The 15,089-nt window shown below is 40.3% G+C and overlaps 1 protein-coding gene across 5 annotated transcripts in view; it reads left to right on the forward strand.

Moving 5' to 3' along the window:
- Nucleotides 1-15,089, forward strand: part of FTO (FTO alpha-ketoglutarate dependent dioxygenase) — a 375,649-nt gene that overhangs the window by 202,906 nt on the left and 157,654 nt on the right. For 3 of the 5 annotated variants that reach the window (XM_067719388.1, XM_067719384.1, XM_067719385.1), the window contains exon 8: nt 9,815-9,939. The exons of 1 other annotated variant lie outside the window; for it this stretch is intronic. In XM_067719388.1, coding sequence (XP_067575489.1) covers nt 9,815-9,939 — 125 coding nt within the window. Of the gene's footprint in view, nt 1-9,814; nt 9,940-12,765; nt 12,812-15,089 lie in introns of all 5 variants that reach the window. One more of the 5 variants, XM_067719386.1, reaches the window with a different exon arrangement.

Raw genomic sequence — 15,089 nt, forward strand, 5'->3', positions numbered from 1 at the left:
GTGTCTCTTTAGGTGGGAATAAAAGGCCGCATTGTTGGCAGCCTCTTGGAGACTTCTGCCTTTGTGCCTTCCTTTCAAGACAGCCTAGCTTATCTCCTTCTTTCCTTGGTAAGACTGGGAGGGGTGGGGGAGGGGAGGGATGAAGACGGCAGCCTTAAGTAGTCCAGTAGACGGGGCACCCAGTGGTGACTTGGTGTTATCTCTTAGCCGAGGTCATCCAGGATGTGTCTTCTCAAATTCAGGAAACAGGGGGAAGAAAGTTTGAACATTGTGTAAACATTAGCACCCCCAAAACCTCTCGCTCCTGGAGAGGGAGATAAAGTAGGCAAAAAGGCTGAGAGGAATGTTTATTTGTTCTGCTGGGCTGTGGATCCAAGCGCGCTGGAAATCTTTGGCGGTGCCCAGTCCAGTTTAGAAAATGTGAAGGCATCACTCAGCATTGAGCTGCAGAGGCCTCACAAAAGAGCCATCTGAAACTGACAATCAGTAAATGAAGGAAGACCCGAGATCGACCTCTCTTTGATGGGACTAAGGCTATCTCAGTGGGTTCTGTGCCTTTCTTCTTTTTTTTTAAAAAAAAAAAGGGGGGGAGGGGGAAGAAAGAAAGAAGAAGAAAAAAAAAAGTGTTCCTGAACTTTTGAAGAGGCGAGCCCTGGTTGGGTTTTTGACAGCCCGTGGCAATGTTGATGTGAGGAAATAGCTTTCCCAGCTGATAACATCTTAAAGCAAGTTTCTTCACAAGTTGAACCTTTAGCCCTCATTATCAGTCAGAGCATATCTTTGTAATTTGTGTGTGCAGAGGGGAAATACAACCCTAACATGAGGCAGCTATGTATATAAAAAGTGTTAGGAACGGCATTTTTCCCACCATGACAGTAGGACTTTTTTTGGTGGTGGTGAGGGTAGGGAGATGCTGGGAAGGTGGGAAAGGTATGCACTTCTGGCATGCTGGTGTTTATATGGCTTTTGAAATTAGAATAACAGCAGCAGATTTTTTTTTTTAAGTGAACTAATCAGAGGGATCACCAGCCACCAGCCATATTTGTAGACTGCCTCCTGTTTCCATGTATTTTCTTGGACAAAGTTTTCTGATTTGTAAGAAGGATGGATTAAGGTTAAATCTAGGTTTTGGAGTTGAAGGCCTATCGGAAGCTATTACTCCAGATCAGAAGGGAATCAAAAAAATTAAAGACTTATATACCATTAATAGTAATGAGTAAATACCGTAATGCTCCTTTTAAATCTCAGAGTGATTCCTGTCTGAAAACCTTATATGCTACAAATTCTGCATAACGCATGTATGTTCATATGTGCTTTCCTTATGATACCCTACAATTAGGACATATTGAAAGTTACTGAACGTAAAAATATAGCCAACAAGAATTAGGTGAATTGCTCAGTTTTAACTGAATGAATTCCGAATTGGGGGACTTTTTCCAAGAAAGATGTGAATTTACACCTAAAATTTAAGCCTTCTTAGAGCCTTATGTTGGCTTTCCTTTTCTCATTCTTGTTCAGTCTCTCTCTCTCTCTCTCTCTCTCTCTGTCTCTGTCTCTGTCTCTCTCTCTCTGTCTCTCTCTCTCTCTCTCTCTCTCTTTCTCTTTCTCTCTTTCTGGTTCTGGATTTTTTACTTAATCTTTTATGCATTAAGTTTTGAGCCAGGAGAAGCTAAAAACACTGTGGAATTCTTGGAGGTCCGGAGAATGCTGTGAGTTGCCAGAATCCAAAGTAGTTTTCTCTACTGAAATGGACAGAGTGAGACTTCTTTTGGCTTATCAGGAGGCTATGCATGTAGCGTCATAGTAAAACTATCTATTTCTAGATACATCCATCCAAATGAATATTGCCGTTCTAAGTAGTCACCTAGGAATTGTAAATACTTAATTTTTCTTGATGCTTTTGTTTAAAAATAGGTTTTGTAACTTTTTTCTCAGATTTATCTTCAGGAATAGTTTGAATCAAACCAAAGCTTGTTTCACATATATTTTTTTTAATCTTGAATAGTACTCTGTGACTGGATTGTTCATCTTATTCACCAGACATGTCATTTGGCTTTATTTGTTCAACAAGCATCTGTAAGGAGTCCACTTTCATGACTGGCACCAAACTTGGTACCTTGGAGGATATTAAGAAGAACTGGGTATAGACCCTATCTGTTCTCATAGAGCTCACACTCTGGAGGAGGCAGGCTGTAGTGAATAATTAATTGCAATGGAATATGACGTGATTTGTGGGATGCTCAGGGGTGACACATAAGAAGGGGTGACCCACTCTACTTAATGTGGTGGAAGGTTGTGGTTCCTGCAAGACTTCACAGAGGAGGTGTTATTTGAGATATTTCTTGAAGAATTAGTAGTTACTGGTAAGTTATACAACCAGGTACAGGAAATATGGAGTCTAGAATAGTCATGTATTTTCAGGGAACTGCAATTAGTTTTATATGGAATAGAAGACAGGAGGAGCTAAGATTTGAGAAGTAAGCAGGGCCTATATTAAGATGAGTTTTTTTATTTTTATTTTTTGGGTTTTTTTTTTCAGATTAAGGAATCTAGGCTTGAAAAAAAGTATGTTTTTGTATCTCTCAGATGCAATAACTGAACGCTACGTGAACAGAGCTGCTCTGGCTTAGGTGGTTTTTGGAGGCTGAAGCTCCTTGTCTCCTCTGACACTGATACTCCTCTTGTAGGAGGTAAATTCATGAAAGGGGTGAGATTGACCCAGGGACGCTAGTTTGGACGCCATTTCATGGTCCAGATGAGAGATGGCCTGGACTAAGCCTATGGCAGTGGGGAAGAAATAAGTCTAAGTCATATTGAACAGACAGGAATAATAGGTGTTGATGTTTAGGTATAGGGAGGGCAGAGAAAGGCAGAGGAGGAGACTGGGGTGATTCCTAGATGTCTAGTTTGGATGACTGCATTGATAGCGGTGTCATTCGCCATTCCAGGGAAGTAAAGGGAGAAGGAGAAGTTTGATGGAGAGCAAAAATTGCAGTTCAGATGTGGATGAGTTGAGGTTGAGGTGGCATGTCTGAGGTGTATGTTGAAGGAGAGCTAGCCGGTGGTTGGCTCTATGGGGCTGGAACTCAGCGGAGAGGTCTGCTTCTAGGTAGAAGTCTGCATGAAGTCGTTGGCCTACAGGGACCCCTAAAGCCATTGGAGGGGGAGGTCACCCACAGAGAGCACAGGCAGCAGAGAGGAGAGGAGAACCAAGGGCAGAGCCCTGGACTGACTGCAGTTGAGGGTTTCAGAACGAGGCACCCCCCCATAGGACACTAAGAAGGACAGGACGGGTGTTGGGTAGTGGCCTCAGAGAGAGACAGGTCTACTAATGGAGCGGGGTCCAGTGAAATCAGGACTGATTCTAAAAATAAAACCCAACCTCCAGGGATCAAGATTTTCTCCCACTAGGGATACGCAAAAGAGGATACGCCTCTGCCTTCTGGTAGAGACTCCTTATGGTTATGGCTGTTCAGCGGTTGCCTGATTTCCTTGAATTTTTTTATTCCAGGTCGTAGACACTTTAAGGAATCCTCTTGCTAAAATAGCAGAGCTTAGCACAAGGTTGATGAGTGCGTTTAAGATGAAACTAAACAATCATAATCACAGTGGCGCAGGACTGGGCAACTAGTCCTCACAAGAACCCGTAGGGAGGCTCTGTGGTCATCTCCATTCTGCAATTGTGGGAAAGGCCACAGCTAGGAAGTGGCAGCTGGGATTTGAACAGCCAGCTCTCTTTAGAATATTCTTAGTCTTTTCCTGATAGGCCAGCATTTCCATAGATTTTGGTTGAAACAGAATCACTAATGAAAGGAAATTTAACCTCTAGAGCATGATCCCTAAACGTATGGTTTACTTTCCCTATATTTTGGGGGGAGGAAAGGGAGAATGTGTTTCGGTAATAGCATATGGTTTACAAATTGGTGCTTGTTTGAAGACAGTTCTGTGTTTCTACTGCTGGTGAAATGGGCTATTAACATTTCCTGTGAAAAGCCAACCCTTGCAGAGCCAACACTATTATTATAAGGATAAAAATATCACTAGTAATTTTTATAAAAAGAATGCCCTTTGACACTCTGAAATTTCCTTTTGTGCAAGGACTTCTTTTCACTCTAAATGTTATGAAATATTTAATTTTAGGGTCTGAATGCTCAATCTAAGTTCACCCATCCTTTTCCAATATCTAAAAAAAAATTTTTTGTAACAGAATTTGTTTTGTAATCCAGATATGTTTTTCTATATTTTTACTAACTACTTATCTTTTACACATATTTATATGTAAACTTGTTCTCTACATTCTTTCTTGTCCTAAAAATGTGATGAGAATGAATTTTAAAAATTAAAGTTTATAAAATTTACGTACAATAAAATCAACTTTTTTGGCTATAGAGTTCTATGAGTTTTAACATATGTATAAACTCCTATAACCACCACTACAATCAGGATACAGACTAGTTCCCTCATTCCAAAAACTCCCTCACTGATTTGCTCTCTGTCCCTATAATTTGCCTTTTCCAGAAAGTCAAATAAGTGGAAGCATGCGGTGTTTTATCTTTGGAGACTAGCCTCTTTCACTCAGCATACTGACTTCGAGATTCATCCAAGTGGTTACGTATATCAATTGCTCGTCCCTTTTATTTGCTGAGGAGTATTCCATTGTATGGATGTATCACAGTGTGTTTATCCATTTACCCTTGGAAGGACATTTAGGTTATTTCCAGTTTTGGGCAATTACGAATAAAGCTGCTATCAACATCTTTATGCATGTTTCTGTGTGAACATAAGTTTTTATTTCTTTAGGTAAAGCCCTAGAAATTGGATTGCTGGTGATATATTAAGAGTGTGTGTGTGTGTGTGTGTGTGTGTGTGTGTGTGTAACTTTATAAGAAACTACCAAACTCTTTACCAGAATGACACTCTTTTGCATTCCCACCAGCAATGTATAAACTTTTAATAACCTGAATACTATTTTAAACACTCTTGGCTTGAGGTTGGCAAATTGTGTTTCACAGTTCCTAAGGCTTTTGAAGAGATATCCCGCGACAAAAGGAGAACCTCCAGGTCCTCCATACCTTCAAAGCTTCAAAGAGAACTGCTCCAGTTTGTTTTATATATTCAATTTCATATAAGAATACACTTAGGGAGAAAAGAGGTTTATCTGTGAAGTACTGGAAAACCATCGAGGTAGGGCAGTGCATCCAGAGCGTGGGATGTGGACCATGGTGTTACCCGGGGTGATGCTCGGTGGCGCTCCAGGACTCTGCACATAGTGAGGACAACTCGGAGAAGGCGATTCCCTTTTCAGCTCCTTTTCAATTCCTGTAATTGTGGCGAGGAGGTCTTCTTTTAGACTGATATGTCTCTAACATTCTCCTGTACTTGTTCATGTCTTCTTTTACAAAGAGGAAGCTGGCTTTAGCCTCAGAGCCTTCAGCAAGCAACAGTATCCATCTAGAATGAAGTAAACATATAACTTTGATATTAAATATTATATACTTTATATACAAATATGGCAAGAATTATGAGACTGAGCTAGAATGACTAAAGTTTGGGAAACTCAGAACTAGGGGAGCTAGTTATTTAAATAGACCAGGAAGTGAGTCATTTAGTGAAGTGAAGAAAGCTCCTTGGTAGAGCACATAACTGTCTCTTAGTTTATATATTTTATGAGTTTTAAGCCTATATGATAGTAATTTCCTAAAAGAAGACAGTCTTCTGTTGCTCTTTGGTTTTGCAATACTTGTTTTTCAAGTTCCTGCTTTTATTACTGATTTGACAAATATTTATTAAAAGTCATTAGGGGAGCAGAGGGGATACAGTGGTAACTAAACAGACACGGTCCCCTGCCCTCATCAAATTCACTTTCTTCAATCCTTCCTCCTTCCCCTCTTAGAGGCTCTTCAGGATCCTTGGAAAACAAGCGCTTCTGGATAAAATTTAAATTATGTGAAAGGCAGAGAAGAGATAAATGACTTTTTTTGAAAGTTATTTTAATACAGTCAAATGGAGAAATAATTTTATTTTCATCATGTCTTTGGAGCCATCTAGATGTGTATTTTGTTTTCTGTTTGAAGCATTTTTAGGTAAAATAATATGTACTTGCAGACATAGTGATAAACTACATGACTTTTTGAGGTTCCTTCCAACTTTAAGTACATGAGGTGGGGTATCACAGACAAGGAGCAATGCTGTTGTTAGAATACCCGTTGATGCCAGGACCTCTCCGAAATTAGACATCTTTTACGTTAGAGGTCGCAAATTGGCAGCTGCCTGAGTTCTGTTTAGCCATTGTTGTTTCTTGTTTGGCCCACATGGTATTTAAAAAAAGTTTGGGAGGAGGGAGGGGCAATATAGGGATGGGGGAGCGGGAGGTACAAACTGCTGGGTGCAAGATAGGCTCAAGGATGTAGTGTAGAACATGGGGAATATAGCCAATATTTTGTAATAAATGTAAATGGAAAGTAACCTTTAAAAATTGTATTAAATGCAAATCAAAACCACAATGAGGTATCACCTCATACCAGTCAGAATGGTCAATATCAAAAAGTCTACGAATAATAAATGCTGGAGAGGGTGTGGAGAAAAAAGAATCCTCCTACGCTGTTGGTAGGAATGTAAATTGGTGCAGCCACTATGGAGAACAGTATGGAGGTTCCTTAAAAAACTAAAAATAGAGCTGCCATATGATCCAGTGCATATATCTGGAGAAAAACATAATTTGAAAAGACATATGCACCCCACTGTTCATGACAGCACTATTTTCAATAGCCAAGACATGGAAGCAACCTAAGTGTCCATCGAGAGATAAGTGGATAAAGAAGATGTGGTGTATATATACAATGGAATACAGCCAAAGAATGAAATAATGCCATTTGCAGCAACATGGATGGACCTAGAGATTATCATACTAAGTGAAGTAAGTCAGACAGAGAAAGACAGATATCATACGATATCGCTTATATGTGGGATCTAAAAAAAAAAAGATACAAATGAACTTTTTTACAAAACAGAAATAGACTCACAGACATCGAAAACAAACTTATGGTTACCAAAGGGGAAAGGGGGTAAGGAGGGATGAATGAGGAGTTGGGGATTAAAATATACGTACTACTATATATAAAACAGGTAACCAACAAGGACCCACTGTATAGCACAGGGAACTATACTCAATATCTTGTAATAACCTGTAATGGAAGAGAATATAAAAAAAGAATATATATATTTATATATACATATGTATATATGTATAACTGAATCACTTTGCTATATACCTGAAACTAACACAACATTGTAAATCAACTATACTTCAATAAAAATTTTAAAAATAAACCAAATTTGTATAAAAACTAAAAATTTAAAAAATTAGCTTCCAGCATTTTAAAATTACAAGTTTTCACATTTGAAAAAAAAACAGGTTTCTTGTTTATTTTGAAAATTCATGAATCTTGCACTGACAAAACAGCTTTTCTGAATGGCAGAGTTGTCTGGGACTGAGTAGTGGCTGTCTTTTTAGATAGAGCATATGCCCTCTTCAGGAACCTTGCCTCACTCATTCATGTTACCTTTCTGGCCCTAATGGCTATTTGAATTTGCAACCCTGCTTTAGATATTGGGAGCCTGGGTTTCATGCCATAGAATCGCCTAGAGAAACGCAGCATTCCTCCCTGTGCTGGAGGGCCGAAAATGTTGACCTGGGAGCTCATAGAGTATCCAGTTGGTTATATCGCTGGTATAGTAGCTGTAATTCTGGGTCCAGGAGGAAGAGATCAGGGTCCTTTTTCCTGGCTAATTCTAGTCAGGTTATCGTGGATCCTTCCTTTACAGTGAAGATACTACTTCCAGTGTTACCTGTTTGTATCAGTTAGGGTGCTTGATTGTAAGCAACAGAAACAGATTCTGGTGAATTTGAACAAAATGGAACTTTATTGAAAGGATATTGGATAGCTCAAGGTATCAAAAGAAAGAATGATCTGGACTCAGAAAGTTCAGGAAACCGGGAATACTTTGAGGACCATGGTGGTAGAAACTAAGGAAATAGATAAATTGCCTCCACATTTGTTTCCCCTTTCTTTGTCATTCTTAAGTGTCTAAAGTCCTGGAAAAGAGAATCAGGTTGGCCTGACCCACATCCTTGTTGGGGGAAAGCAGGACACTTTGGTTGACAGTGATTACTGTCACTTCTAAGATTACATAAAAGACTTCCCCACAAGGAGATCTAGGTACTCTTATAGGAAAGGAGGACTGGGTATGGATGGGAGGCAACCCAAACAGCAAATGTTCACCACACCTCTTCTCAGGGTTGTCATGAAGATATTAAGTATACACTGTAAAATGTGGTAGAGGACTAAATAAGTAGTATTTCAAGATCCATGAGCATCAAATTTTGAGTGCGCTTTTCAAGTAAATGAAGGTATTGACATCAGTCAAATAAGAAATACACTGAGTAATTAGAACAGAGGGAGCGGCAATTTTATTCCTTTTGGCAACTGCTTTGGTTATAACATCTCCAAAGAAGCCCCGCTACCTTTACATGAAAAACAACACTTATAAATCTTAAAGGTTTCTCCTCCAGTTATGTGAAGATAAATACATGTGATGAAAAGTTCTGTGATTAAAACTTGAAAGGCATTTGCTCACTCAAATTTCAAGTGCCAGTAGAATACTTTCCATTGTTTTCTTAATTGTTGTCCTAGTGTCACAGACATTTGCATGTTTAAAATACACATAAAAAGAGCCTACAGGGCTTCCCTGGTGGCGCAGTGGTTGAGAGTCCGCCTGCCAATGCAGGGGACATGGGTTCGTGCCCCGGTCCGGGAAGATCCCACGTGCCGCGGAGCGGCTGGGCCCGTGAGCCATGGCCGCTGAGCCTGCGCGTCCGGAGCCTGTGCTCCGCAACGGGAGAGGCCACAACAGTGAGAGGCCCGCTTTCCGGAAAAAAAAAAAAAGAGCCTACAGAGGTGAGCTGTAGATAAAGTTGAAATGACAGTTTCAAATTTGAGTTTTGATGTAATGCTACGTGTTAGAGTAAACAGGGTGTCACATGCTTGTGCTTTGACTGCTTGAGTGGTTTTTGTACTCACCCGTGAGCCTAATTTTTTTTTAAGGACCACAACAATAACCAAAGAATAAATGATTCTTCCTCAAATCACAAGTCTACTCTGTATAAGAATCCCTGTACCTACTATTCAAAATTCGTAGTGGATTTTCAAAGCTGGAAAGATATTCATGGAGATACACTGTTCTCTGATTCTTGTGCTCTTGGTGTTTCTTTCTTTGCAAGCTCTTGATTTGCAACAAGCACGGAAAATGAGTGAACCCCCCCTCAAAAAACAAAAACTCCTGGCATGGATGGAAATAGAAATTAATGATTCAAATAAGAAAGAGTGCAGTAAGCCTTAGCTGGGTGGCAGGAACGAGAGAGAGGGAAAGTCAGAGACTGCTGTGTTTTAAAAGGCCAGAGAAACAACTCATGGTAAACTGTACGTGAAAATCATTTCTAATAATAGCTCGTGGTAGGCAGTTCCCAGGATAAAAAAGTCGTTGGTGCACTGAGAAAATTAGAACGAGAACGCACAGTATCTTGATGTGTTACTTAAGGCAATGGAGCTTTAGAGTTTACCTTGTGTGCCATGTACATTGATTAAACACAAAATATATGCTGGCCATTTTTGACCATCATTTATTGTATTGATTTGTTAGCAGGGGAACTATAATAAAAAAGCCATTGATTTACTGTCCTTATTTGCTTGTGGGCTTTTTTTTATTATTAATTTTTTTACTTTCTCTTTCTCTTTTGGGGGATCATTTCTTCTAGACAAATGCTGTGCTTCGGGAAGTTAGAAGAGAGGGGACCCCTGTAGGACAAAGGAATGAGATCTTGACGGCCATCCTTGCCACACTCACCGCTCGCCAGAACCTGAGGAGGGAATGGCATGCCAGGTTTGTTTTATTACGAAATGGGATTTGTTGTCCCTGGAAAACAAGAGCTTTCTTTGGCTAAGCCCTTCCTGACAGCTGGTCTCATCCCTCTCATTGGAGGGGCCACGAAAAAGAAGCAAGTTACAGATGCTTTCAGCCAAAGTTAGCTTTCCTACACACGGTACCTACATTAATTGTAATGATCCGTGATGTCATCTGTGTGCATGTATGATTTATCCCCGAGTAGAACATTTAGCAGAAATGTTTGCATCTTGAGAGTACGGTAATTTAAGTACCTGATGTTGGAGAACCCTTTTAATCAACCATCTAAAAGACGAGCATTGCTGTTTAGTTCGAGCAGATGTCTGGGAAATCCACACGGTACTCTTACATCACTCGGGAGGCAGATCGCTTGAACTTAGTCTATTCAACAACCCCATTTTCAGAACTGACCAAATAGAAATGACTTTGGCTTCAGCCCAGTTTCTTTGCACATGGACTTAGCTGTGGTTAGAAAGCTGTTAACTGGTAGCAAGTTTCTGCAGACCATCAGGTTTTACAGAATTGGTGCTTGCATACTAAATGCCACGTTACCCTGCTCTTCTTCGCACAGCGGCTGGTTGGTTGGTAGAAACCTGGAACCAGTTCCCTCAAATGTTAGTTATCCTTCAGATGCATAATGTGTATTGTTGAATTACTGTCTGTCTCTAAGCAAGAGGTAGAGGAATCAGGAAAATGATGCTGGATTTTGTGTCAGAGTCTCATTCGATGCTTAAAAATTCTGTGTGCCTGGGAGTCAAGAACATTTATTGATAGCCATGATATCCTCCAGATGAGTCCATGCCACAGAATTACAATCATTGATGGCTTTGCTAGTAACAATTCCCATAAAAATAGATTTGCCTGAACAAGCCTGAAGAGGAGCATTTTCCAAGGAAGGAGACAGTTAAGAGGATGAACTGATCCATTCGAATTGGGTATCAGAAAGCTGCTTTTTCACATATGTGTATTGTCTCTGAATTTAGACTTGCATTGAAACCATAATTTTAAAATTCCCAGTGACATTCTCCCCTTGCCCCCTTATTTGTAGTGTGGTCAGGGTAAATGACAGTTTCAACTACAGTCATGAAATGACTTTCAATTGAAGTTTCAATAATTAATTTTAACATTTTCTTTGTATTACAGTTTAAATATGTATATTCGCTCAAGTATGGATATTCTATTAAATAGCGGATATCCATGAGGGGACATCTAAGAGGCTTCTCTCTCTCTTTGACCTTTTATATCTTTTCCCCTGGTGATTTCTTTTGTTTTTGTTTTTGTTTTTTTGGCTGCGCTGTGGGGTTTGTGGGATCTTAGTTCCCTGATTAGGGAGTGAACCCGGGCCCTCGGCAGTGAAAATGTGGAGTTGTAACCGCTGGACCGCCAGGGAATTTCCCTGGTGTTCTTACTAAATAGGAAAGGGATAAAGAAAGAGGTGGGGGGGGGGGTGGAGAGAGAGAAGGAAGGAAGGGAAGAAAGAAAGAGAGAGAGAGCCCCCTGTAAACTCTCTCCCATCCCCCAACCCCTCCAAAGACAGCACAGCGAGAGGAAATGTTGAGAATGGATGTCTTCTATTGAGTGCGTTTGGTTTGTTAACAATAATTTCCTTATACACCAACTCATTAGACAGCTTGGCCAAAATGGCCTGTTTAAAAGGAGTCTGGTTTCAGCATTTCTGGCCCTTAACTGCTAACAATTTAATCAGGAGCTGGTGCCAGAGCTGAAGTTGATGTAGTCTAGCATCTGAAACAAAACTTCCCGAGTCCTTTGTGGTAGGGGAGGAGACAAGAAAGGGCTTAGCAGCTGACACTCTGCAGACCTCCTTAAAACTAAACACCTGAAAGAAGATTTCAAGCGGGTGGTGTCTTGAGAGCTCAGAAGGAAGTGTCCTCAGAGTATTAAATAACCATAATCCTTCCCCCTGCCCCTTCACCAGCACCATTTGATGTTTCCCATCCCGGTGACCTATCTAAAAGACTCATCCGTATCATCTGTATAAACAGACAGTTACCATCCACCTTTCTTTTCCTCATCAAAGCTTCCTCTGGCCGTCTGGAATCGGGCATCGCCTCGAGTAGCCATCGGGCGTGTGGTGGTGAAAGTTATAAAACACCCACTGCGGCACTGACTGAGCTGCCAGTGTTTCAGACGTTGGCCTGTTGTGTACCTTGGAATTACACAAGGAAAAATGTGCTTTGAGAGATAATAATTAGCGCTCGCCGAAGGCCAGGCAGTGGGTTACAGTATTTTACTTTCATCAAAGCTATCAGGGGATCCTTTAGATTTAGATAATAGAAATGTTTTCCTCTGAAAGTTAAATGCAGATGACTCTAATTACCTGATATTGCACGTTAGAGAACGCATTAGGAAGAGTACGACTTCGAGAAATTTAGGTCACCTGAGACTCCACAGCTGGCGGTAGCTCTAGTATAAGTCTGTTGTAGTAAAGGTTCCCCCCACTTCAGTAGGTTCATTTATGTTAATGATATTAGGGAGACTATATTAAGTGCAACTTGTAACTTGGTTTTAAAACATTTGTCTCTCTCTCCTCGGCCAGGAGCCGAGCCATTGTTTGGGACTCACTGAAGTCTCTTAAACTGAAAGCATATGTTCCCTGTAATTTAGCTTTTGGAGGAAAGTGTCAATTCTGCGTGACTTGGGGTAACTGAGTTTGTCACAGTGTCACACAACCCTGGGATTCTAGAGGCACATCTGAGTGCTGTGGGTTTCCTTCCCCAAGCCCAGTAATCCCATAAACAACCCTCTCCAAATAGACTTATTAGGGCTGTCTATTCACTTCCCCAGAGTTGAATGATCCAAAGCACTTCGGGAGAAGCCGTGTGAATGCAGGGTAAGTGTTAACAGAAGTGGTACAGAATTTCTGAAGATTTGGCTTTGTTTATACAGTCCACTCTGCCTGATGGACAGCTTGTTATAGCTTTTAAAGAACTGGGCAAGCCCTCTGATCTGACCCCTTCTTGACCTCTGCAGCCCAAAGGTCAGCCTGCAGCTAATAAACTCGGAGGTTCTTAGGGTCTACTGTAGGAAGAGGCAGAAAAAGAGCAGCTGCAAGGGCTGGGTGTCTCCGGATAGGCTGCTTTAGGGTCACTCTCTGATAATGAAAATGATTACCAAATTATATGGAAGTTTAACCGCAGTAGTGAGTGAGAGGAGGGTGGAGCCCGATGTATTAGGTTTGATAAATGAACTGTGAAGAGGCCCATCTGGCCCTCAGCATCTTTTCTCCCCCTCTTTCCCTACCAAGGGGAAACATTTTAAAATAACAGCAGTACATATAGACTCAGTGACCCATGCAAGGAGCTGGAATGGATTAAGATTTAATGGTGACAGTGGAAGAAATTATCATTTGAAAAGTGCACTAAAGAAAAGGTACAGTTCAATGTCCAGGCCTGAGTTGTTTTTCTAAATAAGAAATAGGAAAAATCAGCGCCTTTGTTTATTTTGCACAGGTCACAATGAGAAGCAAATTATTTTTTTCCTGCTTGCGTGCATAGTCTAGAGAATGTAACTAAGTCAAACACTGGCAAAAACGCTTTACAAAAAAGCTGTGATCTGTTTCAGCATCTGGCCACTGAAGATTATACATTCTTTTTTCTTTTTTTTTTCGATACTTAATATACATGTGACTCTTGCACACTGTTTTACTACCACACTTGGCAGTTCTTCTGTAAAAAATAAGAAAGCACCTAATGTTACTTGAGTAGATAGTCTGTTCCTTTCTTTATTCCTTTTTCAAAGAAACATCATTGCGATGCTCATTAGTGCCAACAATGGGTCGGTCACAAGCTATATGTTCCCTTACTTGTTAATGGATAAGAGTAATCTATTTAAAGCTCTCTCCCAGCTTCCTGTGGGCATTGAGGGTCCTGGTTTCTGACCAGTGACATTGGCATTCACAAATCTCCGTGCTCTTCTTCGGGGGCACATGCCATGCCTCTACTTTCTGAAAGAGAACGATTTTATTCCATGAATATTTTTGTATATTTTGTATGCCTACTATATACAAAATACCGTGTGAGGTGCTGTGTATGAGATAAATTCTTACACTGTGCTCAGCGGCCAATTTAAGAATTTGTCTGGGGATGAGAATTTAGCAAGTTCCTAGAAAGAAGCTGTGAAAAGCAGTGGAAAAGAAAGTGGTGGAGCCCTCGTGACCACAACAGAGTGGCATGTTGCTCTTGCCCTCCCAGGAAAGATTTAACTGTAGATGTCTCTGAAGTCTAGCATTGCCGTACTGTTGAAAATCCCTTATGTTGAACTCTATTGTCTATATCATACAAGCCTCACCCAGACAATTCTTGTGTTTAAAATAGAAATAAAAACCTTCTAAACATTACCCAAAGGGAGCATTTTTTCATCTTAGGTTTTGACTCAACTGTGTATGTCCATGGGGATTTACAGTGAGCAGAAAGCTGGGTGAAGGATAACTCGGGGAGCTGAGGAACGCTTCTAGAACGAACTGTGCCTGTTACCTTTAAAGCACTCTCCTTTAAATTTTTGCTCAGTAAGGTGCAAATACAAAAAATAAGACAAAAGCCAGGCCATTCGGGGGTTTTTGAGAAGCCAAATTGAGATGTAATTCATATAACATAAAATTAATCATTTGAAAGTATACAGTTAAGTGGGTTGTTTTTTGTTTTTTTTTTTTTTTTTTTTTTAGTATATTCACAAGATTGAACAGCCATCACCATTATTCAATTTCAGAGCATTTCCATTACCCCAAAATGAAACCCTGGACCTGTGAACAACCACTCTCAAGTTCCCCTTCTCCCCACACTCCCTGTCAACCACTTTCTGTCTAATCTGTTGTACTTTCTGTCTCTATAGATTTGCCTGTTCTGAACATTTTCTATAAATGGAATCATATAATTTGTGACCTTTTGTATCTGGCTTTTTTAATTTAGCGTAATGATTTCAAGGTTCATCCACATTGTAGCATGTATCAGTTCTTCATTCCTTTGTATTGCCAAAAAAATATTCCATCGTATGGATAGAACACGTTTCGTTGATCCATGCGTCAGTTGATGGACATTTGGGTTGTTTCCACTTTTCGGCACTTATGAATAATGCTGCTATGTACATTTATGTACAAGTTTTTGAGTGGCATG

Source organism: Pseudorca crassidens, chromosome 20, assembly GCF_039906515.1.
Source record: "Pseudorca crassidens isolate mPseCra1 chromosome 20, mPseCra1.hap1, whole genome shotgun sequence".
Lineage (NCBI taxonomy): Eukaryota > Metazoa > Chordata > Mammalia > Artiodactyla > Delphinidae > Pseudorca > Pseudorca crassidens.